Source organism: Eulemur rufifrons, chromosome 30 (genome assembly GCF_041146395.1).
Source record: "Eulemur rufifrons isolate Redbay chromosome 30, OSU_ERuf_1, whole genome shotgun sequence".
NCBI lineage: Eukaryota > Metazoa > Chordata > Mammalia > Primates > Lemuridae > Eulemur > Eulemur rufifrons.
The window spans coordinates 111894698-111922521 of NC_091012.1; the positions used below are offsets into that span (position 1 = coordinate 111894698).

Here is a 27824-nt window from a genome sequence, read left to right on the forward strand (position 1 = left end):
TGGCATACACCTGTAGTCCCAGCTACTCGGGAGGCTGAGTCCAGGAGTTTGAAGTTGCTATGAGCTAGACTGATGCCACAGCACTCTAGCCCAGGCAACATAGCAAGACTCTGTCTCAGGAAAGAAAAAAAAAGACCTTTGAGACTTAGTTTCCCTACTTGTAAATCTAAGATAATACCAAATTGTCAGGGTTATTGTATAGATTTAATGAGATAATACATAGAAATTGCCTAGCTTAGTACATATCATAGACACCCAATATGTGTTATTTCTCTTCCCATGTGGATTCAGTTGCTCAGAAATCAGCTTGCATTTAACTAAGGAGATAGACCAATTAGGAAAAAGAACAAAATGTTTGACTCTAGAAAGTTTTTTCTCCTTACTCATCCATATTCACATAAAAGTCCCCTCTTCAATCTTCTTAAATTATTTTTTTAATTTTTATTATTTTTCTTTATTCCTCTGCCTTGGTTGGTCAGGGGACCCCTCTCCCATCTTTAAAAGACTGTGGATAGGTAGCAGTGTGTCCTGTGTTAGGGTAGTATCCAGTTACTTAGAGAAAGCTGCCAAAACCATATACTCATTTCTTAACTGGTTTGCTTAAATATCTGTTGAGGTTTAACATAGGAAACAGAATCCTCTCTAGAAATTTTAGGCAAAAAGAGATTTAATGCAGGAAATAAGGTACTCACAAAATCAGAAGGGCTGGAGCAATGGAAGGCAGAAAGTCTGCATTAAAGGTGAAGAGGCACCACAAGTTCAATCCAGATGCCAGATACTCCTCCTATCACTCAGAGGTTAGGAAACTGTTGCTGCCATGGCTATCACCACTAGCAACATCACATCCTCCCTATCCCTCAAAGCTGATGAGGGGACAGTGGGCACAGTGTCCCACTGATGCCAACACTCACATCCGCTAAAGCCCATTTCTTGCATACACACCTGCAGAAAAGAATTCCTTTTCTTTCATCTTCCAAATCTCTAAAGTGTAGACCCATCTACAACCTAGAGATAAGGGGATCTAGGAACTGTACATTTCCACCTTCCATCCTGTGAAATACAGAGAAGTAGGGGTACAAAAGATACTAAAAGTGGGTGCCAAAGACAATCTTTAGCATAACTTATTTATTCATACATATTTGCATATATGATAGCTTATTCTGCAAACGATCTGCAGTAGAAAGCTACCCACTATATTTATTTGAAATACCTCTTTGTGGTTTCATATTCTAAGCTTTGAACAACTGGTCATATTATTTGAATGCCTACAAAGATATACATGACAAAATTTCTTCCCTCAAAAATGTGAAAGTCTAGTCCAGCTAGGAGATTGTACATAGACACTATTGACAGTGGACAGTCAATATTATGTGTTTGTCAACAGTGATGCTTTTGCACTTAGGAGAAGATGAGTTTGCCAGGGGACTGGAGCTGCCTTGCTCAGCATTCATAGGCAGGCTGAGTATTGAGAATCTTGGCTTGTTGGTCACTTTGTTTCAGTGTAGGAAAGTTCAATCCTGCAGGCCCTCTTTGACCAAGAGACATACACTTCCAAGGTTGCCTAAGGTAGCTAGCTAAAATATGTGCAAATGGATGTCTTCTTCCAGCCTGGCTTAGAACCTCAACTGTAGGGAACAACTACAGGATCCTAAGGGGAGGAATAGCACAGTCTAAGTACCTTGGGATTTATGTTTTTGTTGCTATTTACTCCAAGTATGTTCTCATTACAATTACTTTTGAAATAGATGACAATTCAAATAGTTAACACATTTTTATATCAGCCCTTATCTTTTTCAAAGGTTTCCTGCTTATTAGCTCTAATTAATGACAATGACTATTTATCACCTTAGAAGCATTGTGCTAGAGGTTGTATGAGTGCAACCTAAGTCTAATTTTACTAAGTGCCAATTTAATGAAACCGAGTTCTATAGAAGTTCAGAGGAGACATGGGTTCTAGGCTTTTAAGACTTTCTGCTCTCCATTTCTGAGGAATTTAGTATAGAGGGTTTTTTTTAAAAAAAATAAACTTTTAATTTTAGAATAGTTTTATAGAAAAGTTGAGAAGTTAGTACAGAGAGTTCCCATACATCACACACTCAGTTTTATCTATTATTATCTTACATTACTATGGCACATTTGTCACAATTAATGTACCGATATCGATACATTTTTATTAACTAGAGTCCATCCTTTTTTCTGTTGCAGGATCCCATCCAAGATAGCACATTACATTTAGTGATCATGTCTCCTTATGCTGTTCTTGGCTATGATAGTTTCCCAAACTTCCCTTGTTTTTAATGATCTTCTTGACAGTGTTGAGGAGTACTTGTCATGTATTTTATAGAATGTCCCTCAGTTAGGATTTGTCTGATGTTTTTCTCATGATTAGACTGGTGGTTGTGTGTATTTGGAAGGAAGTGCCGTTTTCATCACATCACATCAAGGGTACATACTATCAACATGACTGATCACTGTTGATACTGACTTTGATCACCTGGTTGAGGTCATGTTTGTCAGATTTCTCTACTGTAAGGTTACTCTTTCCTCCCTGCCCCCTTTTCCATATTGTACTCTTTGGAAAGAAGTCACTATACACAGGCCACACTTAAGGAGTGAGGAGTTTTGCTCTACCTCCTTGGTGGCAGAAAATCTATATAAATTATTTAGAATTCATTGCATCAGAGATTTGTCTATTCTCCTCTATTTATTTATTTACTTATTTATTCAGTCATTTGTTTACACAAGCATGAATTCATGAACATTTATTTTATATTTTTGATTATAATCCAATACTATTTTATTTAATTTTTTGCTCAAATTATTTCAGTTTTTGCCACTGGGAGCTCTTTCAGTTGGCTTCTGTGTCCCTTTGACATACCCGCATCATTGTGTGTATATGTATGTATGTGCTGAGTACTTGTTTACTTTCTCGCAATACAATATGATCCAGGTTCATCTTATATAATTTCTGCCCTAGTCCTAGAATCAGCCATTTCCTCAAGGAGCCCTGGTTCCTTTTTGTAGAGAATGGTATATAGAAGCCAAGATCTGAGTGCTAGGAGGACTCATTGCTAGATCCTCAGTGAACAAGTATATTTATACACACACATTTCTATCCACATCTATTTGTATATTTATCTCTTTATATATATTGAAAATCATGAGTTCATACTGATACCTCCAATTCTGATCCAATACTGCAGAATTTATTCTAGCTTTCTTTCTTTTTGTATTTGTACATCCCTTCTCCAATAGTGAGAAACCTGGCTCCCATTATTCTTAATTTATTTACCTGTTTGGTTATCGTCTCTGTATGTAACCAATCCTTTATCACCTTTGCTAGTTCCTCTACCATGTGAATGTTCTTGTCACCCCTACTCAACCTCTGATACCTCATGCCAGGCTTCCTCCTTACCCACATGGAAGCCCTCCTTACCTTACTTGTCTGACTCCCCTGTCAGGTTATTCTCCAATGTGTGTGTTCCCTCTTTGATCCTGTGCCCTGCTTGGGCTCTGACATCCTGTTATGGCCTACCAAGCCTCCCTGTCCTTTCTGGCACCAATGTCTACCTTGTTCTATCTCTCCTAAAGGCATTAGAACTGAGATGTTCAAGAGGAGATGGTTAGGAAAGGGTAAGAGAATCTCTTTGCTTTCTTAAAAATTATATTAAATATATTTGTATATCCAAATTATTGTTTAGTGTTAGAAGTTTTGAACTTTATAAAAATGGGGGGATATATATATAGCATATAGTCTTTTGGGACTTACTTGGCTTACAGTATTATTTTAGTTTGATTCATCCATATTGTTGCTCTTGCAAATAAACTTTGCCATATTTTAAAATCTTTCTTAATCCATTTTTGCATTTTTGATTATGTCTAGTTTTTTCTTATTCATCATTCTATAATACTCATTTTCCCATATCAATAAAACTCTTCAAAATGAATATTATGTTATATGAATGAATCATAGTATAACATGATTAACGATTTCCTATTGTTGGATATTTAAGGTGATTCCTATCTTTTGCAATTGCAAACTATTCTGTATTCAACTTTTATGTGGGTAAATCTTCCCTGTATTTTAAGCTCTTTTTTAGGCTAGAAATTTGAGGGAATGATTGAGTTAGAGATCTGCACATTTTAAGATTTTTTGGCATATGACTGCAAGTTGTTTTCTAGAAAGGGTCTGTCAATTCATATTCCCTCGAATGATAGCTAAGAGTGCTTATTTTATTACCATTTCAACAGCAGCAGTATTCTAATTTTATTTTTAATTTGATAATATGATAGGTTGATAAAACTATATTTTAATGCTTTTAATCTACTTTTCTTGTTTTTGAGTTTAAACACTTTTCATTGTTTTATTCCATTTGTGCCTTGATCTCCTTTCTCATTTGTCTGTTGGTGTATTTTTTCCTTTAAATTTTAATAAACTTTCCCTGGTTGGGGATGAGGGAAAGTGTCATAGGAATGACACTTGAGATAAGGATTTTGACAAGTAGAGGTGAAAGGAAAGGGCATTCTGAAGGAAGAGCATGGTGCAATGGCCCAGAAACTTCTAAGTAATGGAGTACGTGGAGTGCAAGTCTGGCTGGATTGGGGCCAGATTAAATGTGCCTTAAATGTGATATCAAGGCCTTCGGATTTAACTTTGTATGGGGAAACATGCAATGTGTTTGCACAGGCTAATGAAGTGATTTTTGTTTTAAAAACTAACTCCCAAGGTAATTTTTGAGGTTACCTTGTTTGGGGGAGGTGGGTGTGTTTACAGAGACTAGTGGCGAGAGACTGTGTAGGAGGCTATTGCAAAGGTTTTATCAAGACTATTGACCTCAACTAGGACAATGGCAGTTGAAATGGAGAGTTGGGAATGAATTTGAGAACCATTTTGGGGGTAGATTTGTAAGGTTTGGGATATATGTAGAATGTGGTATATGAGAAATATAGAAGAATAAAGGCTGGCTGGGCATGGTGGCTCATGCCTGTAATCCTAGCACTCTGGGAGGCCGAGGCGGGAGGATCGCTTGAGGTCAGGAGTTTGAGACCAGCCTGAGCAAGAATGAGACCCTGTCTCTACTAAAAATAGAAAAAAAAATAGCCGGGCATGGTGGCATGTGCCTGTAGTCCCAGCTACTCAGGAGGCTGAGGCAGGAAGATCACTTGAGCCCAGGAGTTTGAGGTTGCTGTGAGCTAGGCTGATGCCATGGCACCCTAGACTGGGCAACAGAGCAAGACTCTGTCTCAAAAAAAAAAAAAAAGAATAAAAGGATGAGATTTTCTATGTGGCAGACTAGCTGGAAGGTTGATGTTACCTGCTGAAATGGGAAACATTGGGGGATGCAAATTTGGTGGTGAGAAAAGGAATCTGATTTTGAACAGGATGTGTGTGTGTGTGTGTGTGTGTGTGTGTGTAGATATCTAGAAAGAAGTTGAAAATTCTAGCCTGGTTTTTAGGAGAAAGTTCAAAGCTAGAAACAATGGATTTTTTATCAGCACATGGGGGATACTTTGAGTCAAGTACGTGAGTATGTGAGTGAGATGGGCCAGGGAATATGTAAGAGTCTGGTGATATGTAAAAGACCAATAGTGGACTTCTGAGAAATACTTATGTCCAAATGGCAGGCTGATGAAAAAGCACTGTACAGAGAGTCTGTCCAGGAAGGAAGAAGAGATTCAAGAAGGAATTGTCATTTGGAAGCCAGTGCAGAAGAGAGCTTCATGAAATGGAAGGATGATCATTCATACTAAATGCTATAAATTCCATAGACAGACAAGTTAAACAGGATGACAACTGAGGGGAAAATGTGTGTGTGTGTGTGTGTGTGTGTGTGTGTGTAGAAAGAGAGAGAGGGGTTTGCCGGTCATGTTTCTGGTGGTGGCTGTTTTTTTTTTTTTTAATTCAGATGAAATTCAAAAATTCCCGGAAGTAAAATGACTGGATCAAAGAGTTTGAGCATAGGATTTTTATTCATGTTGCTTACCTGGTTTTCATGTTCATTTTTTGATATGCAATAGTGAATAGTTCCCAATTCTGTACAGGTCTGGGTGGCCAGAGACAACGTGAGGAAATATGCAACAAAGCAGAACACAGAACTGGGCTTTTCTAGTTGGGGGATCTTTTCCAAATGGACATAGTCCAGCCATCATCACCTCTCCACTTTCAATTTCCATATGCTACATCTCTCATCCAGAATACAAGTGGGACAGGGACCACTACTCATTAGCTCATCCTGCATGGGGCTTTGAATAACTTTACAGTAGAGTGTCCTTGTCTGTTATGGCTGCAGGTCATTGAAGGTAAATGTGTGACCTACACATTTAACTCAAGGGTCAGTGACTAGACTATGGAGTCTGGAGGGAAATTCTCTGAATTTAAGACTACCGTTTAGAAATTTGTGACCCACTACCACTTCAGGGATTAAGAATTTACCACTCACTGGAATTAAATATTTAATATTCTAAAAACAATGTGGCTCTAAATTCCAAATGAGTTACATTAAACTAATACGCAGACTTTCTCTCTGAAGCTGTGACTCATTAAGAAATTTTACTTTAGCCATGCCTGGTGAGAGGTTCTGAATAAACATCCACATCATTTGTTTCAGCTCTCATTTCCTACAAATACTGTATACCAAAGCAGCTTTGCATTTCTTGTGTCACTAAGATAAGACATTTGATTTACCTCCTTATTCTCCACCCAACTTCATTTCACAAGATGGACCGGTTTTCAGGTACCATAAACATCCAGTTCTACTGGGTTTTCTTTGACTGCTGGAGAAACTGTAGGCTGTGTCTGATGCACACATTTTATTGCGTCTCCCCTGGCATGAGATTCATATACGTTGGCATCTTCTCAGAGTGAAGTTGACTCTCTCTCTTTCCCTATTCCAGAATTTCAGTTGGCATGTGGTGATTCCAAAACAGTTTGAGGCTCATTTTGATTGACTCTGGCAATCTCAGCCCAGCCAGGTTCACTCTGAGAGGTCCCCTGTTCCTTCATGAATGGCCACAGAAGCTTTTGCTCTTGGCTCTGCGTTCTAATAGCACCTCTTGCATGGACTGTGCCAAAGCAACGCTTTGAAATATGCGTCCATACCATGTGGCTTTCCTTGCTGCAGTTTCTGTTCTTTTTTATTGTAGGATCTGGAGATTCACCGCTAGAAGACGATGAAGTCTGGTATTCACACCCTAGATATAAAGGTGAATGCTTTGCTTATGTGCTAATGAGGACCTGCTGATGCCAGGAGAACTTTCCTTTTTACCCTGCGGAACAGACTGCAATAAAGTGACCAGACAATGCATTTAAGTTCTAATTACCTGTCAAAAATATATTTAAAAATAAATACACATATAGTCCCATTTAAAAAAAAGAAAACAAAAAGCATTTGGAAATCTCTGAAATGCTGTCCTTCAGCATCCCAATGGTCATTTTATTCTCATAAGTTTCTTTACTGTCCTCACTTCTGCAAAGGCAAGCTCTAGCTGATGAAAGTGAAAATCAAGCTGTGAGTTCTGCCGGATTCATACATTACAGCCAGAATTGTCCAGAGTAAACCACTCAAGGTCAGATCTGGACCCAGTGCTGTAATGTATTGAGATGAATGGGGAATGAGAAAACTTGATTTTCATAAGCTCATTTCATCGTGCTCTTTCTGAGCCCAGCATGGCTCCCAAAATGATAAGTTAAAATGTGTTGCTCAAATGAAACTTAATGATAAAGAACTCCTTCTCTACACATTTACAGCAATCCACTCCTCAGCAGGTATAAAAAGCATAATCAAGATCCTTCTATGTAGGCACTGGTAAGTATGTCCACAAATATTTCTACTGGTGAAGCATTTCTCGGAAGCTTAGGGAGCCCTGGGAAAAATGAAGGTAATTAGATGCCTTCTCTCTGAATCTGGTTCCTCTTACAGTGGAGGAATGATTTGAAGAAAATTGTTTAACAATGTTCCATTGTGGCATTTTGCCCAGGAAATTTGTCCACATCTGGGCAAGAGGACACTACCCTGCTCTGTTGTGATGTGTCTGAGCTGTAGGAGAATCAGGGTAGTACTGCTCAGCTTTTGGCTAGAGACTGTCTTTCAGTTGTTTTCCATGTAAGTGAATAATCTTTCTAATATAATGACTTGTGCCTGGTGCCTATGTCCAGGTGTGTTTCCCACCATATACCAAATTTGTTTGTGACCTGAATGCAAATACTCATTCCTACCTATAGTTTCTATCTTCATAGCCTCAGGAATTAACCCGTCAAGCAAAGTACAAACATGTTAATCAGATGCGTGGGGTAAGGAGATGTTCTGATTCATAAAACTTCATAACTAACTGAGGGTTTTAAAAAGGCTCTTTTTTTTTTCCTTTGAGTCCCTTGTTGAAAAATCTTCCTAAAACACATGCATGCACAGGTGACCCTTCCCATCTACAGTAAGGGCTGCTTAGTGCCCCTGGGTCACTCTTCCCAGTGTCCACCCACAGCATTGCAAGTGTGGCAGGTAGACCAGATGGCCAAAATATGTGCCTCCCCTTAGCATTTACAAATAAATCCATCTTAGGAAATGGTTTTTATTGTTAGTTAAATTGCTTACTCAGAGCGATCATTTCACTATGTGTATGTATATCAAAACATAATGTTGTATACCTTACATTTCTATAATAAAAATTTTTAAAGTCTTTTTAGTTTTAAAAGTTAGAGGCAAACTGTTATTAACTGAGGGTTTAGCTCTAGATCCTCAGGCCCCTGCACAGTGCCCAGTACAGAGAATATACTCAGTAAGTGTTTTTGAATTAAATTTAAGTAAAAGAAGAAAGTGAAATTTAACCAACATTTATGGTGTTCCAAATATGTGGCCAGTGTTGCTTTTGATTCTTTTACTTGGAATACCATCACATATTCACACTAGTTGAGGGAAGGGGGAAGGTGTGGAGAGATATATAAGTATTGTCCTGTTTACAGATGAAGGAACCAAGAATTATAGAGGTTAGATGACTTGTCCAAAGTCACACAACTAGCATATGTTGCATTTGGGTCTGAACAGGTGTTTTGGCTCATAACCAGAGCTTGCTAGTGGCTTCTCATTAGTTTGCTATGCAACACTGCCTACCCCAGGAACTCCAGTTAACTGGAATGCTTGCCATGTTGGCCCAGGGGGATGAAAAATCTTCCCCGAGTAATTGATTTAGATTTGTCCTTAGTAAACCCTGTCTTAACTGAAGCAGCATAAGAGCTTCCTTTTCCGAAACCTCTGTGTTAAATGTTTTGTTAATTCACTTTAACTTATGGTGCTCGCATGCACTTTAAATTCAAGTCACTCACTGACATTTTAATTACTGTCACTGCAGAGCTGTTAAACTGTGAAAATATCATCCCAAGATTTGTTTTGTAAAGTAATCCAAAAGAAATTCCTTTTGCAAATAAATGAAAACAAGATTTTTTGCACATGTTGACAACAGCACAGCTTTTGGATGTGTGGCCAGCATAGCTAGGAGAATTTGAAGACTCAGAATATGGGACAAGATCTTCTAATTGCATGTTGCGTTGAAATATGTGAATTTGTGATATATGTATATGCAGGTCACATATACATACAGTAGTTCCTTCTTATCTGAGGTTTCACTTTCTGTGGTTTCAGTTACTCGCAGTCAACCATGGTCTGAAAATATTAGGATATTTTGAGAGAGATGTAGGAGGGGGAGAGAGAGAGAGAGAGAGAGAGAGAAACATTCACATAACTTTTATTACAGTTTATTGTTATAATTTTCCATTTTATTATTAATCTTTATCTCTTATCATGCCGAATTTATAAATTAAACTTCATCATAGGTATGTTTGTATAGGAAAAACACAGTATATATAGGGTGCAGTACCATCCACTGTTTCAGTCATACACTGGGGGTCTTGGAACGTATCATCTCAGATAAGAGGGGACTACTATATATCACAAATATACGTAGTCTATACAGACTATATACATAAACCCTTAGAGGAAGGAAATTTTTGTCCAAGGGAGGTCTGTAGGCCTGTTGTGGCTCCTGCAGATTCATATGCATGTGGCTAAATTTAATCAGCTCCAGGTTAAACCCTCGGGACACCACTTTTATCTAGAAAGTCCAGGGAATATTACTTGAGTTCTGAGTTTAGGATCCACATGTAGCTGTCTTTAAAACATTGTATGATGAAAGTTAGCCAAAGGGAATGGGAAAGCACAAAAGTAAAACAGCAGTCTATGCGCAAGACCAGGGCAAGACTGTTGGGTCCAATGGCTGCGAAGCAGTCAGTACATATCCTCGGAAAAATCCTGGGAAACTAAAACAGGGTGTGTCCTCCTTGCTGGCCACATGATGGTGCACTTTCCCCACTCACTGACAACTCAGGTGCTGGGGCGGAGTGATGAGCCAGGCAGCTGCAGGGAATGTGGCTTCTGTTCACAACACTGAGAGCCCAGCAGGTTTGAGGAAGCTTGTCATTGGTCCCCATAGATTGTGGGAAACTGGTGCAGTGGCCACTGTGGGAATTTCCCCACCGAGGGGCTTGTGTGGCCCTTATATTCTATGGATCTCAAAGAGCACTTTCCAAAGGCACAGGAAGGAGGGAGGTTCCGATTTATTAATGTCATCCTAACTGTGCCCTGGGCAACTATCAGACCAAAATCAAAACTCCCTGCAACTTTGCCATCTGGGGAGGGTGTCAGGTGTCACTCTGTTACTTAAATGGGACATAACTGGGGACATCTGAAGGGGGGGCTGCTTCCCTATGGGGAGTAATTGTTCTGTGACTTTAAGCCGAAATTATAACCTGTTGCCAAACCTGGAAATTGTAGCTTCATTCTAATTAATTAATAGCAGTATTATTAATTTTACAGAGAATATGCATACAGCTCAGAAAAAAATCCAAATTAACCAATTATTGACCACCCCACCACTATGTATGGATGGCTGATGTCTAGGGTTAGGATTCACAATGATATCAATTGTCCTCAAAAGATTTATATATCTAGTTAAGGGAAATACTAAAACGAACAAGCATTTATTGAACATATACTGTGTGCTAGGCACTGTGCTAGGTGCTTGATATGCATTTTTTATTTAGTCCTTATAACAGCCCTATGGCATAGGTTTAGGCATTGACTCAGAGAAGTTAGGCAACTTGTCCAAGATCACTCAGCTAGTTATGGAGGAACTCGGATTCATATTCAGAATGTCTGATACCTGGTCTCATGATCATAGCCTCCCTATCCAGAGACACCTAAGAAAACATGGGGCCCAATTTGGAGGTCCAAAATTTGGAATGCTGTCAGCCTGGGACTGTGAGAGTGAAGAGATGCGTTTTCTGAAGATGTCACTTCCTATTTCTCTTCTCTTTTGTTTCTACCTATAGATACCCCATGGTGCTCCCCCATCAAGGTGAAGTATGGGGATGTGTACTGCAGGGCACCTCAAGGAGGATACTACAAAACAGCCCTGGGAACCAGGTGTGACATTCGCTGCCGAAAGGGCTATGAGCTGCATGGCTCTTCCCAGCTGATCTGCCAGTCAAACAAACGGTGGTCTGACAAGGTTATATGTAAACGTAAGTAGCCCAGCCCTGTGTTGGATCCTCAGGGACAATCAGGACCAAAGTTCTTTTGCTCTGAGATTGGGGCTTTTCACTGACCATAGAGGAGAAAACTTGTGAGCAGAGGCCAGTGGGTTTCTAAGATATGGTAGAAATGAGAGGGCTCCTTTCAGGGAGAAGGGCATGATCAGCTGTTTGGGAAAAGGGGAGAGAAGAAAATTGTTCAGCAAATGGGTTGAGTAAATGCCAGGGCCTGAAGAGGTATTGGGGATTTAGAAACAAATAAGACACACACAGGCTCTGCTGTGAAGGGTCTGGCACAATAGTACCAGAGACAGCAGGGCAGAGGTGCAAACCTAGAGAATGGTACCAAGTCGGGAATTTATGGTAGCAGATTAAAGAAGTGTTCTCCCTCTAGGAATAGGGATTAGGGAGGCAGGAAAGAGCTGCTGAAGAAGTCAGACTTGTTCATGAAAGGGAGTGTGCTTCAGAGGAGAAGATTAGACATTTAGGGGCTTTTAGCTTCACAACAAGTCATATCTCATTTAGAAAACTGCAAGTGCTACAGCATTGCTGAAGCACATTTTAGATGCTTTCGTTGTTCAAAACAGCCACCACTTCTTGAGCACCTATTGTTTGCTGAGCATTGCACATACATTCCATTTTGCAACAACACTATCGATACGGGTGCCATTATTTTAACTTTCATGTTGGGGAAACTGAGGCATCGGGGCTGCAGCCATGTGATCCAGACTGTGCAGACTATGCAACTGGGTGACTGTAATGGACACTTGTCAGTGCTTCACCCAGATCTCCCAGGTGCCCTTTCACTAGTTCCATGTATCTGCCCCCTCCAGCTTCTGAACATTTTGCTCTTAAAACTCGCACCTTCAGCCTTCCTTGAATGAAGAAGAAACTTTGCTGCTTCAGAAAACTGCGCCCGTGCTCTCTCTCTCTCTCTCTCTCTCTCTCTCTCTCTGGAAAGCATTTCCCACGGGTAGCCTGTAGCTGCCCAATGACTGACTAGTAAATGATTATGAAAGTTCACTGTCCTTGCCTGGGGGCAGGACAGACTGAGCTGTCACCCCAGAGCTACTTTGGGGCATCAGCCTGAGGCTGACTTTATCTGAGATCTCACCTTGCTTGGCTTCCTCCCTTCCCTGTCCTGCTTCCCCCACCCCCTCACTGACCTCCTCTGGGAGCACTTTATTACTAAACTACTTGCACACAAATCTGTATCAAAGGGTCTGCTTCTGGGGAACCTAACCTAAGATAGTGGCTTAGCTGGGATGTCAACCCAAGTCTGTCTGACAGGAAACTCAGTGTCTATTCTGTGTGACATCCAGCTACGTATTGTTTCTCTAATTCCATTTGTTGTATTTACATTAACTTTTCACCCTATGCTTTCAGAGGTTCTGGGCTCTGAAACTCTATGGACAAATGCCAAGAAATACTGAATATCTGATTTTTTCTTTTTCAGAAAAGCGATGTCCTACCCTTTCCATGCCAGCAAATGGAGGGTTTAAGTGTGTAGATGGTGCCTACTTTAACTCCCGGTGTGAGTATTATTGTTCTCCAGGATACACTTTGAAAGGGGAGCGGACAGTCACGTGTATGGACAACAAAGCCTGGAGCGGCAGACCAGCCTCCTGTGTGGGTAAGAAAATGTCACCACCCTCAGGAGACACATGCTTTGGAAGGAGCACAATTAGTGGATTTTAAAGGGAGCATTATATTCTGTGTGTGAAGCATCAGCTTTGCTTTCATTAGCTGTCTTTATCAGGGGTTCTCTGGCTCAGCCCTAGACCTAAGCTCAGTCTTTATCCTAGAGCAGCTTCTTGGATAATGGCTTCCATCTGACTTTTGTCTCTTTCTTGGTTTGCTGTTGAGGCAGCTACAGGCTGGCAGAGGTGTGGCACACTCTTGCTGATTTAATTCAGGGGTCTGTCCTGTAATATTGAGCAGAGTTATTGACACTTGCAGGGACAGTCCTGCAGAGAGCATCTGTGTGTTTTCCAGTGGGAAGACAGACATAGGTCCTTTGTCACCAACTGTAGGGGCCAGAAAGCACTCAGTTTGCATAGCTGGAAGGGATTTGAATATTTTACCTTACTTTGGGTTTACTGAGCAGGGAGTGGTTCTCATGGTGTGGTCTTGGGAAGAGCAGGAACAGCAGCATCCCCTAGGAACTGCTTAGACATGCAAATTCTCATCTCTCCCCCACACCTGCTGAGTCAGCAACTCTGGGGGTGGGGCCTTGGCATTTATGCTTTAATGAGCCCTCCAGGGATTCTGAAGTGCTCAAATAGAGAGCCACTGACCTAAGGCCTGCTTCTCTAACTTTTTTTTTCTTTTCTTTACTTTCTTTCTTTTTTTTTCTTTTCTTTTCTTTTCTTTTTTTTTTTTTTTTTTTTTTTTGAGGCAGAGTCTCACTCTCTTGCCTGGGCTAGAGTGCCCTGGCATTAGACTAGCTCACAGCAACCTCAAACTCCTGGGCTTAAGCGATCCTCCTGCCTCAGCCTCCCAGGTAGCTGGGACTACAGGCACATGCCACCATGCCTGGCTAATTTTTTCTATTTATAGTTGTTTGGCTAATTTCTTTCTATTTTTAGTAGAGACGAGGTCTCTCTCTTGCTCAGGCTGGTCTCGAACTCCTGACCTCAAGCAATCCTCCTGCCTCAGCCTCCCAGAGTGCTAGGATTACAGGCGTGAGCCACCACGCCCAGCCTGCTTCTCTAACTTTACCGTGCATAGGAATCCTCTGGCGACCTTGGTAAAAATGCAGATTCTTATTCAGCAGGTCTGGGGTGGGACCTGGGATTCTGCTAGACCATGCTCTAAGGCTAGGTTTTTGAACCTGGGTGTAAGGTTTTTGAATGAGCGGTGCCAGAGAAAGAAAGATGAGCAGAGTTGAAAGGGTTAAGCAACGAGGCTTCATTGGAGCACTCCTGGGCTGGCGAGGTTCATGGGTCTCGAGAGAGGGGGCCTGAGAAGTCACCCCGCCCAGAAGTTTTGAGTGGGTTTATATATGTTTTTTAGGGCTGGGGGGTGGGCATTTCTTTGGCAGAAAGATTTATGGCAGGGAGAGCAAGGAATTTTCTGTTGCAGTTTTAGGGCAGGTGTTGAGAAATAGGAGGGGCTGGTGGTATGGGTGGACTCCAGGAACCATGACGGACTCCAGGAACCATGACGGACTCCAGGAGCCGAGACTCTTATCAGGGCAACCATCCAGGTGTGGTATTCTTTTAACTCACCTGGGCCTTGCAGGCATTGTTCTTGGCAGGTCTCCTGGGCTTTTCTTTTTTTTTTTTTTAGGGAGGGGAGAGGTGCCCGCCACCAGCCTTACACTGGGCACCATGGGGGCCAGATAATTGTGCATTTCTGTCCTTTGCACTATACAGCATCCTTGGCTTTTACCCACTAGGCACCAGTAACACTGCCCCCTACCCCAAGTTGTGACAACCAAAAATGTCCCCAGATATTATCAAATGACTCAGGCTGGGGGAGAGGAGAAAAATTACCCCTCTGCATTGAGATTCACTGGTCTAGTACAGTGGATCCTTACCCTGGCTGCTAATTAGAATCAACTGGATATTTTTTAGAGCCTACCCATGCCTAGGCCCTACACTAGAGATTGTGATTCAGTTAGCCTGAGGCCAGGGATGTTATAAAAGCTTTCCAGGTGGTTTTCATGTGCACCTAAGCGCCAGGACCATTGTCTGAGATCAACATCACCTGAGAACTTGTTAGAACTGAACATTCCCAGCCCCCCCCCCACTCCTAGACCTGCAGGATTTGAAATTCTGGGGTAGGGCTTAGCAAGCTGTATTTTTAGAAACCCTCCAGGGTATTCTGATACATGCTAAAGTTTGATAACCTGCCTTAGAAATCCAAATTTGAAAAATACCTTTATACTCAAAATATTGCCCTTGAACCAGCAGCATCAGCATCAGGAAGGAGCTTGTTAGAAATGTAGAATCCTGAGACCCACTCCAGATCTGTCAAATCAAAGTCCACATTTTTTTTTTTTTTTGAGACAGAGTCTCGCTTTGTTGCCCGGGCTAGAGTGAGTGCCGTGGCATCAGCCTAGCTCACAGCAACCTCAAACTCCTGGGCTTAAGCGATCCTACCGCCTCAGCCTCCTGAGTAGCTGGGACTACAGGCGTGTGCCACCTATGCCTGGCTAATTTTTTCTATATATATTTTTAGCTGTCCAAATCATTTCTTTCTATTTTTTAGTAGAGACAGTGTCTTGCTCTTGCTCAGGCTCGTCTTGAACTCCTGACCTTGAGCGATCCACCCGCCTCGGCCTCCCAGAGTGCTAGGATTACAGGCGTGAGCCACAAAGTCCACATTTTGAGAAGATCTCCAGCAGATTGGTATGCCCTTTACACGTTGAGGCATACTGCTCTAGGGCAGTGGTTTTCAACACTGGCTGCCACTGGAATCTGAATCTCTCGGACAATGGTAGTTTTTGAAGTTCCCCAGAGTGGTTGAGAACTACTGTCCCAGGGGATCATTTACTGATAAACTATTAGAGCTGCCAGGACCTGCCTTTAGAGGATATTCTAGTCCAATTCCCCCATATTACAGATGAGGTCTGAGACGTCACTTGACTTGCTGGAGGTTGCATAGAGATGAGCCTAGGACTACAACTGCAGGTTCTCAGGCCCAAAATCCTGAATCCAGGGATAGCTCTGGTACTAAGGTGTCAGGGTGGCTGGCCATAGGAGCCTGGCTCCTGCCCTGCTTTGATCTACCCATCTCCAAAGAACCATTTAGCTCAGTCTGCTAATGTGCCTTACCTCAAGGACTCCTTTCTGAACACTCAGTTCAGAGTTCTGGGGCAGTTACTTCAGGAGTAAGACTGAAATCTGACGCTGTCTGCTGGGGGCCAACATGAGACAACTCGCCTGGGCCCCATGCCAGGGGTATCTTCTTGATGGCACCTTTGTCTACTATCTTCCCTGGCAGCACCAGCCATTCTTACTCTGAAGTTATGTGGTAAATGAACTATAGCAAAGGGGCCAGGCTGAAGATGTGATCAAAATTCTTCTATATCAGAGTCATGGCCTGGACTATACCCTGTATCTTTTTAACAAGAACAATAGGTCCAAATAAATACTCAGCTAACTGACTCAGATTTATTCTGGGCTTCTCTTCTTCTAGTATTTAGGTAAGCATTTGTATTGGTCGGTGGTCAGGAAAACCGAAACCACTCTAGGTATTTCAGACAGAGTGGGATTTAATATAGGGAATTGGTCACAAAAGTATAAGAATAGCTGGAGGAGGAAAAGGGGAAAAATGCTGTTCCCACAGATTAGTTACAGCAGGAAGTCACTACAAACCAAGGGCTGGTGGAGCAAAAGTGGTCTGGTAGTGTTACCCAAAAGTCCATAAGTCCACCCTGATGCTGAAATTTCTATAACTAACTAAGGAAGTCAGGAGGCCAGAAAACTCTCATTGAAGCTGCTACCAGAAGCACAATGGCTTCTACTTCCTTCCTGCCTTCTAACTTCATAAAAGTACCTCCCATTGGCAAACCTATCTGGCTACCCGGTTGGCAAAGGAATCTGTGGAAATGTAATTCTGAGACTTCAGTCCTGGCTCTAAAGGGGAGATTATAGAAAACTAACTACAAATAGAATACTTGGTACCTGTTTCTGAGGTTTTTGACTTCTCCTGAATCTTGTAGTGCTCATTGAAAAGAAGACTGCAGAGCAGTCCTGGTCAACTAACTGGTACAAGCAGAATGGTGCTGAGAGTGTGAACTCTAGACATGTTCCTCTTGAATGACATGGCCTAAAGCCAGTTGTTCAGGTCAGAAGGGCACCTCACAGATGTTGCTTTCAGTATATCCCCTGTGATTTGGTATGTGCAAGCTAGCTCTTCAAAACAAACAAACAAAAAAATTGAATCTTTACTCCTTCATATTGGAAGGGGCAGAGGTGATGGTGGGAGGAGAGGAAAAGCTCAAAAATCTTTCTGCTAAGCAAGCTTTGGCAGAGTACTCTAGGGATCATACTGTTCAGATTTCTAGATTGTGTAAAACAATGGAAAGAAAATGCTGATTGTTCTCAACAAGCAACAAGCATGTCCTAAGCCAGACCAGATGGGCCTGGAACCTTCCCAGAGGGAGAGAGAATGAACCCCAATTTCAGGGGATTTATCTTATAATTTGCCAGGACAAGGTTCAGGCATATTTGGGGAAAGGGATAATGTGCATGCAATTATGTGGGAGTGGCAAAAAGGGGTACAGTGAGCATGAGAGTTTAGAGCTTCCAGAAAAAAAAGAGAGAAGTACACAAAGCAAGCAGGCAATTCTTTCTTTGATTTTGGTGACAGACAAGCTGGAGTTTGCCCATAGTGAATTTTACTCCTGGGGTATCATTTACTCTTTTGGCTTTAAATGTATTAAATTAGTTTAATAAATTTGTTTTTGTATTGGCAGGGCTAGGGGGTCCTTTTGCTGTTTTAGAGCCTCGGCCTATTTTAGGAGCTGACACATGGTGGCTGAATAGTTCCCAGATTTCCACACAACCTTGAACAGTGCATCTTGGCCAGAGCTGTGATGAGTGCTGAGAAAGTTGCCCCAGTTCTCTTCCAGACCAGAAGGGAAAAGAGAAGACTGGGCTTACTGTTGACTCTGAGGTGGTTAGTTTTGTGGTCTGGCTAATTTGAAAGTACCATGAGTTAAAATTAATTCCCTTATGTAGACCATACTCTGGCAGTGGACTCAAATTCATGGTTATTTCAGAAACAGATATAGATAAAAATAAGTCAGTGTAGGAGAAAAAACATACTGCAAATTGCAGGAGGGTAAAGTATTTAAAGAGCCACAACTTCCATTGACATACAAAACCACTTAGAATGTAACCACTATTGTTTTGGGGGAATATTTTTTCTTTATTTCCATTTTTAGTTATTTTTTTGTGACATTGGCATTTAGATAGAACAATGGGAAGTTGGAATTACAACAAGTCCTCATTTAGAGACCAGATTTTGAGTAGACACATGATCTCTCCTTTAGACCAACACTTCTTCCTAGGCCAAAATGGGAAGAAAAAAATTAAAGATAATTTTAAAATGATGGACAATAAAAACCCAGCAAATGTCTCTTGACATGCAGAAAGTACCCATTTAATTGCTTTAACAAAGGACAATGTACAAACCAACTTGGTTTTTGGAATTGCTCTCTTCTTATTTTATATTTTCTATGGAGTAGAATAAATGGAGATTTATTAACAGAGATTAAATTCTAGAATAAAAAAAATTTCTGAGACTCAAGATATACAAATTGATGGCATACTTTTCTTGCTTCCCAACTATCCGACAGCTAGTTTACCCAATGGCCCATAAGAATGTTTGCTGGGCTGCATTGCATTATTCAGTTGATGATACCAACATTAGTGGGGCTAAGAACAAATGTATCAGTGCATTCTTTCAGATTATCTTAAATTGTGCAAACTTTTTTCTGGATTGACAAATATACATTCTTTTGCAAACTTTCAGGAAGCTAGTTTGGGCTTAAAATAACTTGATTAATTGAGATACTGATTTACTTTTTACATTCCATGATTTGTTAGTACAAACCGAACAGGTAAATTTTTAGTGGTCCTCTCTAATATAAGCATATCATCAATGAATTTTTAGTCGGGCTTCTTTTTGGTGTAGATGGTGGTGACTTTTCACAACAAGGTCTCGGTATGTTGCCAAGGCTGGTCTCTAACTCCTGGGTTCAAGTGATCCTCCCACCTCAGCCTCCCAACTGGCTAAGACTATAGGCTAGCACCATTGTGCCTGGCTAAGATGGTGACTTTTAATTGTGAATTTTATTGCTTCCCTTCTTGCCTCTTTTGTCCTTTTTGGAAAGTTCTCTGAAATTTTATATGCTGTCAGAGAAACAGAACCCCTTCCTAGAGCCATCCACAGGGACTACACTCTGGCTGGGGGAAACAAACAACTGGGCAAGTTTTCCATGGCCAGGTTTGCTCTGCCTTTGGCAGTTACTCATTTCCTATGCCTCCGTGAAACAGACTTTTCCTTCCTTCAGCACCAACCTCAAACTATTTTACATTTGTATCAGTGATTTACTGCTATTGCTGGACAACAGACCACCCAGAATTTAGTGGTTTCAAACAACAATGGTACTGCTTTGGGTTGGAAATTTGGGCAGGGCTCCACGGGGACAGCTTGCCTCTGCTGTACATAGTAATGGATGAGGTGACTGACTGGGGCTTGAGAATCCAATATGGCTTCACTCACATGTCTGGTACGTCACCAGGGGGAAGTTGTACAGGCTGGGGGTCTGGCTGAGTCTCTGTCTTTCTCTCTCTCTCTCACTTTATCATTTATCTTCCTCACTATGTGACCTCTCCAGTCACTCGAACTTCTTTAGATGGCAGCTGTCTTCCAAGATAGTGAAAGCAGAATGTGCCAGACTCTTTAAGGGCCTAGGTCTGGAATTAGCATAAGGTCACTTCCCTTGCATTTTATTGTTACTTATCAGCCAAGACATTGTCCTTTTGAACCTCTTCCTTGTTTCCACCACCTACCTAGTTAGATGTGTCAAGGATTTCCAGGTAAATAGTTCTGCTTCTCAAATAAATAGTAGTTGATACAATGCAATATATTTGTTTTTCATATTTTGTATGAAGAGAGGAAACTGGAGCACAGAGAAGGGAGACAGTTTTTCAGGTGTCTCCAGTGAATGGAGCAGAGAGCAGAGGCCAGGATTTTCACTGAGGGCTTCAGGGTTTCCACACAATACCTGGCTCCGCAGGCATCCTGACTCAACAGGAAATAGTAATTATGTTTCTATAGTAATTTTATTCCTTTCATTCATGGAAATGTACAATAACTTATAAAAAGATATGGTGGCTGTGGCTAGGTAATAACAGGCTTAGGTCTTTGGAGCATCGGCTGAAGGGCAGGCCAGCTGGTCTCATCAGCAGAGAGAGAGGACACAGCTGCTGGAGGGTGCATCAGAATCGAGTTCTGCTCCTGCCCTTGAAGGACTGATGGGGAAACCGTGCAGGCAATCACAAAAGAATATGTGTGCAAAGTTTGGAGGAAAACGCTAGTTAGCAGCAGGCAGACACACAGAAGCATTTGGTTTATTAAAATAATTTAAAAATACGTGATGATGTCCTAAAATCCCAGAACACAAAGAAATTCCAAAAGAGAAGAAATGCTTCTCAGTCTATAAATGGGGGCGGGGAGCGGGTGGCTAAGAACATTGCTTAGTCTAATGCGTGGTTGTGTGAATTCAATGACATAATGCAAGGATAGTACTTAGCATGAGGTGGGCAGGTAGGAAGGGTTCAGTAAGTATTAGCTATTATTTGTAGTCATTTATTTCCTCTTGGTTTTTTTTTTTTTTTTTTCTGTTCAGAACAGCGCTGCTTCTGAAAAGCTGGGCTAGTTTCAACTGATTATTGTTAGCCAGACTTAAGCTAGCTTTGGGAAGCTCTGAGACTCTTCACCCAGTTAACCTACTTTGGAGTGTGTTTGCTCACACTGTCAGTACATCTAGTTGATACAGAAAAAAAAAAAAAAAAAAAAAAAACAGTGTGTCATCCACATGTTTAGTTTGCCTGACACAGAGACTAAGAGTCTCTCTTCACTCTGACAATGTTGCTCCAAGAAAATATGGTAACCCAATGTAATTTTACATTGAAATTTATATCCTTTCCTCAGCCCCTCTCCTTTTTGCTTTAATTTTTTAAAATAAATATTCATTCTATAATGCAATTGCCAGCTATATTTGACCAGCAGGGGGCAGGCATTGAGTAATTGTCTTTCTGATTTACTCAAAGCTGTAAAATGCTCATCTGAATTATAAAAGTGTAACTTCTATCACCTATCATAGTTTAAAAAAATGGATTGTTTTAAAAAGCTTGGCAAATGAAAATAAACACCTGTAATGCATTCAAAGTATCTTCCATTTCATCATAATATTTATATATTTTATCAACTCTAAGAGGCATATTTTTTCACATTTTAATATCTTTGAAATAGGGATGTGTGTCACAATCAATAGTTACTTAGATTCAATAAAATATGGTAGTTATTCAATTTAGGATTAGTGTATTAAGGCTTTAAGTTCACACTCCATTGAAGCATGACAGAATGAAAATGAATTTGGATAGCTGGAGGAAAAATTGTTTAACAAGTTATTCATAATTTCTTACCCCAAATAAAGTGAGAAATTATTAGACAAGACACAGGAGAAAGTATATGAATAATTTTCCTTGGTGTGTTTAGTCTCTCAAGGACGTTTGTGATTCAGAATCAAAAGGACATTAATTTTCATTAATGCTGTAACAGCATTTAAATACTTATCAGTTGATATGTACAGCAATGCAAAGCTGCATGTCATTAATTTGCTGTGCCCTCTTTAAATATATTCACTACCTGCTCTGAATCATAAGGTAGGATTTGCAAAAGTTTGAACTTCCTCTTGTGATTTCACTTCAGCTATAATAAGATGAAATACAACGCAGTGTAGAATTGACATCTCATTTATTTTTAGCCCTCATTATCCACCCATCCTTGATAATGAGGGGTCAGAACTCCTATTACCAGGTGCAGAATCTACTTGAGGAAATTTGGGAGGCTTTTGAAGGCCCAGAGCCACAGTAAAATGCTGTTCCAGAAACACAGAACTGTAGGTGTGGTCCAGTGGCAGTTGGAGGGGAAAGTGGACCCAGACAGACCATTACCTATTTTAAGATATTGAGCAATATGTTGGGAATAGACAGCAAGAAGAGAGAGAGCTTGTTCCAGTGGTAAGTGCATGCTCTGATGGGTTATAATTGACACTGTCACTACCTACATGTGTGGTCTTAAATAAATCACTTAAGTTCTCTGAGCCTCAGTTTGCATATCTGTAAAATTAGAGAATTGGGTGGCTCCTTTACACCTCAATAGCATTCACTTTTACCTTGCCTGGGGCATTGCCACTTTCTACCCTCATGTTATGTTTCCATGTGTGGTGACATAATCTCCCCAATAGATTATAAACTCTTTGAACAGTGGAGATCACATAATTCTCTTGCCTTTGTGCACCCCCAACCCCAGCAGTTGGATTGAAGCCTTGGCTAAGGTTGGCACTTATGAAAGATTTGCTGCCTTGAATTGAATCAGAGTAGATGATAACTAGCGTACCTTCCTCTAATATTCTATGATGCTGTCTTTAAAGCGGGAGAGACTCATTGAAGCTGAATGACTTCTAGCTTCAGCTAGGTAAATGCCATGTTGTCAAGTTAGTAAGCAGAATTTGGAAGCCTGAGAAGGAGGGAGCTGTAGCTATTATAATAAATTACCCCACAGGACACCTAGCAAGGCCGGATGATTGTAGGTTTAGTCCTATGCACATGAGTCTTCAAATAATCTTCAAACTTCAGCAGGAGAGAAAAAGCAAGATAAAGAGAGGGAAGAGAAATACAGAGGGTGAACAAACTCTTCAATAAACGGGGAGTGCCTAGAGGTATGTCAAACTGATGATGGGGATAATGTTTTGGTTATATTTTCAGATATGGAACCTCCTAGAATCAAGTGCCCAAGTGTGAAGGAACGCATTGCCGAACCCAATAAGCTGACGGTCCGGGTGTCCTGGGAGACCCCTGAAGGAAGAGACACTGCAGATGGCATTCTTACTGAGTAAGTGAAACTTGGCAGCTGAAATGATGTTGCCTGTTTTAGGTGAGACATTTACTACCCATAGTGGGGAGTGTGTCTATGCTGGTCTATTTATGCTTTTAGATGTGGTCGCCTGGTCACCATCTAACATACTAGGTATTTCACGTATGCATTTGTTTATTGCCTGTCTCCACTATAGTGTGTTCACTGCCATATCCCTAATGCCTAGAACTGTGCCTGGCACATCATTAGCACTCAGTAAATCTTTACGGAAGGAAAGAAGGGAAATAAGAAGGGATGGTGAGAAGGGGAGAGGAGGTACAGAAGGGGAAAGAGGAACCCAGTTGGTTAATTCAGGGATAAAGTCATCCCCATTGCTTTCCCAAGGGTCTCCTACCCGTGCCCCAGGCCTCATCAAGCCCTCATCTCCACTGGGAAGCCTTCTGTGTCTTCCAGGCAGAGCCCGGGTCTGCCCCCATTATGCTCTGACTATGGCTTGGTGCAGAACTTTTCCACCCCTGTTTTTTAGCTGCACCTGTTTCTTTCAAAATTTTTGATTTTGATTTTTAAAACTTTTGACCACATCAAACATTTAAAGAAGCTTGTACAAAAAAAAAAAAGAGAGAGAGAGAGAAAGAAAGAGAAAGAGAAAGAGAGAATGTGTCTTCTGCCTTCTTCCCCACCTCAACCCCATTCTCCAGGACCAATTACATTCATTGTTTGATGTACATCTGAGATGCTTTTAAAAATGGGTGGTTCCCTTTGCTGTGGTTCAGTTACATGTTGTTCTAATCTAGCATTTGGGCCTGTACACTTGCAGCTGTTTTGTTGGCCTGCATGTTCCCTGGAGGCCATTATTTCATGTCAGCACGTTCGCATCTGTGCCTTAAAGCTCATGGGCCTATTAGACCTCCCCACTGAGTTTCCATCTGTGGACAAAAGGATGCTTCTGACTTATCTCCTGGCGAGCCATACAGCAGGGAAAGACTTTCTAGAATTCTATGAACCCCGGCTGTGTAAGACAAAACATTTTTATAAAGTTATTAATAATAACAGAACATTTTCTAATAAGAAGAGGTTGAGTCTCTCACTCCTAGCAGGACATTTTGTTCCTACATCCTCATGGTCTTCCCCTAGTGCATCATCTAGATTAAATACTATTACTAGTTGTCTTCCCCCTTGTAACTTTTCAAAGATAAAGTTTGACCATTAAAAAAATTATTTGCTGTCACATATACATGTCACAAACCCCTAGAAGTAACTTCAGACAATTAGGATTAAAAAGTAAGTTTCAACAGTTGACACAATTGGAGATTGGGTTTTATTTATCTTTGACTCTTCGAGGTCTAGCACAATGCCTGGCCCAGCCCCTAGCACATAGTAGGTTTTTAGATTTTTGCAATTGTGGTTGTTGTTGAACTCCTGTATAATAAACACAAAATATCAAATCACTAGATGACTCAATTTGTCTAAAAGCTTTGTGGGAATATTCACCTTGGAATTTTGTGGATAACTTATGTAATATGGTTAGAAATGTGACATTTAAAAAGAGCATCTCACTAGCCCCTGCCCCTCCATTCAGAGCAGCTATCTGCTTCCAGAGTTCTATAGTCCAGAGTCCACAAAGACTTTGAGCAGAATGCTGTGGGGAATGCACTCCAGCAGGATTAGGAGTTCAGAGAAAGCCATTTTGGCCCCTTTTCAGCTCTCACTTGGGATCCTTGCTACCCTGGCATTTCTCCTGTGACCCTTTCCCCCATTTCTTAGCCAAGCTACTGTTACATAGTCCCCTTCTGGGGGAGGGGACATTTCTAGTGTCAAGCTCTGAGACAAGTTCCTACAAGTTCCCTTATTTACTTCTTCTGACTGTTATTTGAATATGAGAGATGAAATGGAGTTTCAGAGAGGTTGTAGCCACTTATATTTGAAGTATCACTCCTCTTAGGTTTATCTGAGCTTAAATTGTGCTTCCTAAGAACCTTAAAGTTGTGGTCTCCAACTCCCAGGCCATGGACCAGTATTGGTCCATGGCCTGTTAGGAACTGGGCCACATAGCAGGAGGTGAGCTGCCGGTGAGTGAAGCTACATTTGTATTTGCAGCCACTCCCCATCGCTCACATCATGGCATAAGTTCCACCTCCTGTCAGGTCAGCAGTGGCATTAGATTCTCATAGGATCGCGAACCCCACTGAAAACGGCATGTGCAAAGGATCTAGGTTGCACATTCCTTATGCGAATCTAATGCCTGATGATCCTAGGTGGAGCTGAGGTGGTGCTGCTGGCGCTGGGGAGCGGCTGCAAATACAGATTATCATTAGCAGAGAGGTTTGACTGCACAATAAAATGAATCATTCCAAAACCATCCCCCCATCCCAGTCCATGGAAAAATTGTTTTCCATAAAACCAGTCCCTGGTGCCAAAAAAGTTGGGGACTGCTGCCTTAAAGCACCTAAAGCCAAAAGTGACATGTCTCTAAATGGTGGGGGGTTTCTGATTTCTGACTCTTTCCCAAGACCCCTCACTTCATACCTTGTAAACAGCCACCTTGCTTACCTACATGTAAGGCTTTCCTCAGTGATGACATGATAGTTCCACATGTCCATTATTAGCAAATATTCTTATCATTTCTAAGAACTGTAGAGAGAAGGGGAATTATCTATATATTGAAAAACAAACAAACAAAACTGGCATTTGATCATGCTATTGTTCTTATCAGATAGCCAAGAAAAAAATGCTAGAGTCACCCTAGCTGTGTGATCTTGGGTAAGTTCTTTGACCTTTTGGTGCCTCGGTTTCCTCATCTGTTAAATGGAGATAATACTACCCACTTAATAGGGTTGTTGTGAGGATTAAAAAAACTAATATATGTAAAAAGCCTAGAACCATGTCTAACACATGCAAGGTTTATGTAAGTGCAATAAACAATTATTGGGATTATTATATTATTAGGATAACCAAGGAATCTCAGAGAACTTGCCTTTTGCTCAGGGAAGGTCTCCACTGGCTCAGATAGAAAAAGCATAGAAAATTCTAGCAACCCCTTCAGGCCCAAATTGCCAATGACTGCTTGGATTATACTATAGATTGATTTTCCTTACAGAAAATTCCCTTGTCCTTCCAACAGTGAGGCAATTCAGTCCCTGGAACAAGGTTGGGATTAGAGGAAGACTTGGGCCCTGGCTTTCCAGCCTCCTCCCCACCCCTGTTCTACCATCCAACAAGAAAAAAAAGTCTAAACTCCCCAATACTTAAGGTTTTCCATTTTCTGATCCAAACTGCTCTTCTAAAACAGAAGAAAACTCAGGAGATTATATTCTCCAAGAAATCTTTGTTCTAGTCAAACTGGCCTAATGGCTGCCCTCAGTGTCCCCAAATCCTGTGCGAAGTAGGGGCTCAACAACTGTTTGTTAGGTCCATAATGATCGTCCTTGGTGTTTCTGGTTTTTTTTTCCTCCCTCTCTAAGTGTTATTCTGAAAGGCCTTCCCCCAGGCTCGAATTTTCCAGAAGGAGACCACAAGATCCAGTACACAGTCTATGACAGAGCTGAGAACAAGGGAACTTGCAAATTTCGAGTTAAAGTAAGAGGTAAGAGTACTACCTATTTTTTTCTCTCTCTCTTTAAAAGAGCAAGGGGAAGCAGGCCCTCAATCCTGAACTCTCCAAGTGCCCACTGTGGTGGGGAGACTTTCCAATTTTGGATGAGTCTCTGATGAAGCTAGGAGAAATGTCCCATGCTAATGCCTGAATTTCATGATACAAATCTGGATGGGGTTCAGTGCTGGCAGATTATTTAAGGAGTTCCACAGGACTAGTCTCACATAGTCCCCAATTGGCTGTCACAGCAGAATATTATTCCATAATTTTTCCATCCCTGAGCTTAGGTGACCAGCTAAAGCCTGCAAGTCCTTACATAATGAGGGTGGTTAGGAGTCCCCTAGTTTGGGCCACCAGGAAACTATATTCTTGGAGTTCCAGAACCTTTGGTCTAGCTGAAAAACCTGTTTTTAAGCATTATTTTATGCCTCATGGTTTGGGAAGCTAATTACTAACCATCTTTACTCTTTACTCTTCTGGGCTCAAACTTTTCATCTATACCACAAGGGCCCAAACTGGTTGGTGTCAGTGGTCTCATTGGTATGGATGATGACCATTCCAAGGCTCACCCACTGACCAAATAGTCCTCCATAACCCTCACTCATTTCATAGGCCAATGTAGAAGCCTGGTTGCAAAGCTGGTGCTTCTGCACCCTCACCTTCCCTGGTTACTCTGTAGAAGGGGGCTCAGCACCAAGACCCCTCTGGGCTTGTATCTCTACAGTCAGACGCTGCGGCAAACTCAATGCCCCGGAGAATGGTTACATGAAGTGCTCCAGTGACGGCGATAATTATGGAGCCACCTGTGAGTTCTCCTGCATCGGTGGCTACGAGCTCCAGGGTAGCCCTGCCCGAGTATGTCAATCCAACCTAGCTTGGTCTGGCACGGAGCCCACCTGTGCAGGTATGTGTGCAGCCTTCTCTCTAGCCAGCAGCAGAAGCTGAAGACCTCTTGATTCTTGATTCCAGTATAGGAGAGATAGTTTCCTGTAGTTTGTAAAGTTGATTGCCATCCCTCTTCAACTGAGTTGG

The 27824-nt window shown here is 41.4% G+C and overlaps 1 protein-coding gene across 4 annotated transcripts in view; it reads left to right on the plus strand.

The window, feature by feature from the left end:
• Positions 1-27824, plus strand: part of SRPX (sushi repeat containing protein X-linked) — an 80626-nt gene that overhangs the window by 41578 nt on the left and 11224 nt on the right. For 2 of the 4 annotated variants that reach the window (XM_069463519.1, XM_069463522.1), the window contains exons 2-7: positions 7144-7203; positions 11378-11569; positions 13035-13211; positions 23092-23218; positions 26662-26783; positions 27517-27696. In XM_069463519.1, coding sequence (XP_069319620.1) covers positions 7144-7203; positions 11378-11569; positions 13035-13211; positions 23092-23218; positions 26662-26783; positions 27517-27696 — 858 coding nt within the window. The remainder of the gene's footprint in view (positions 1-7143; positions 7204-11377; positions 11570-13034; positions 13212-23091; positions 23219-26661; positions 26784-27516; positions 27697-27824) is intronic. The other 2 variants (XM_069463521.1, XM_069463520.1) reach the window with 2 other exon arrangements.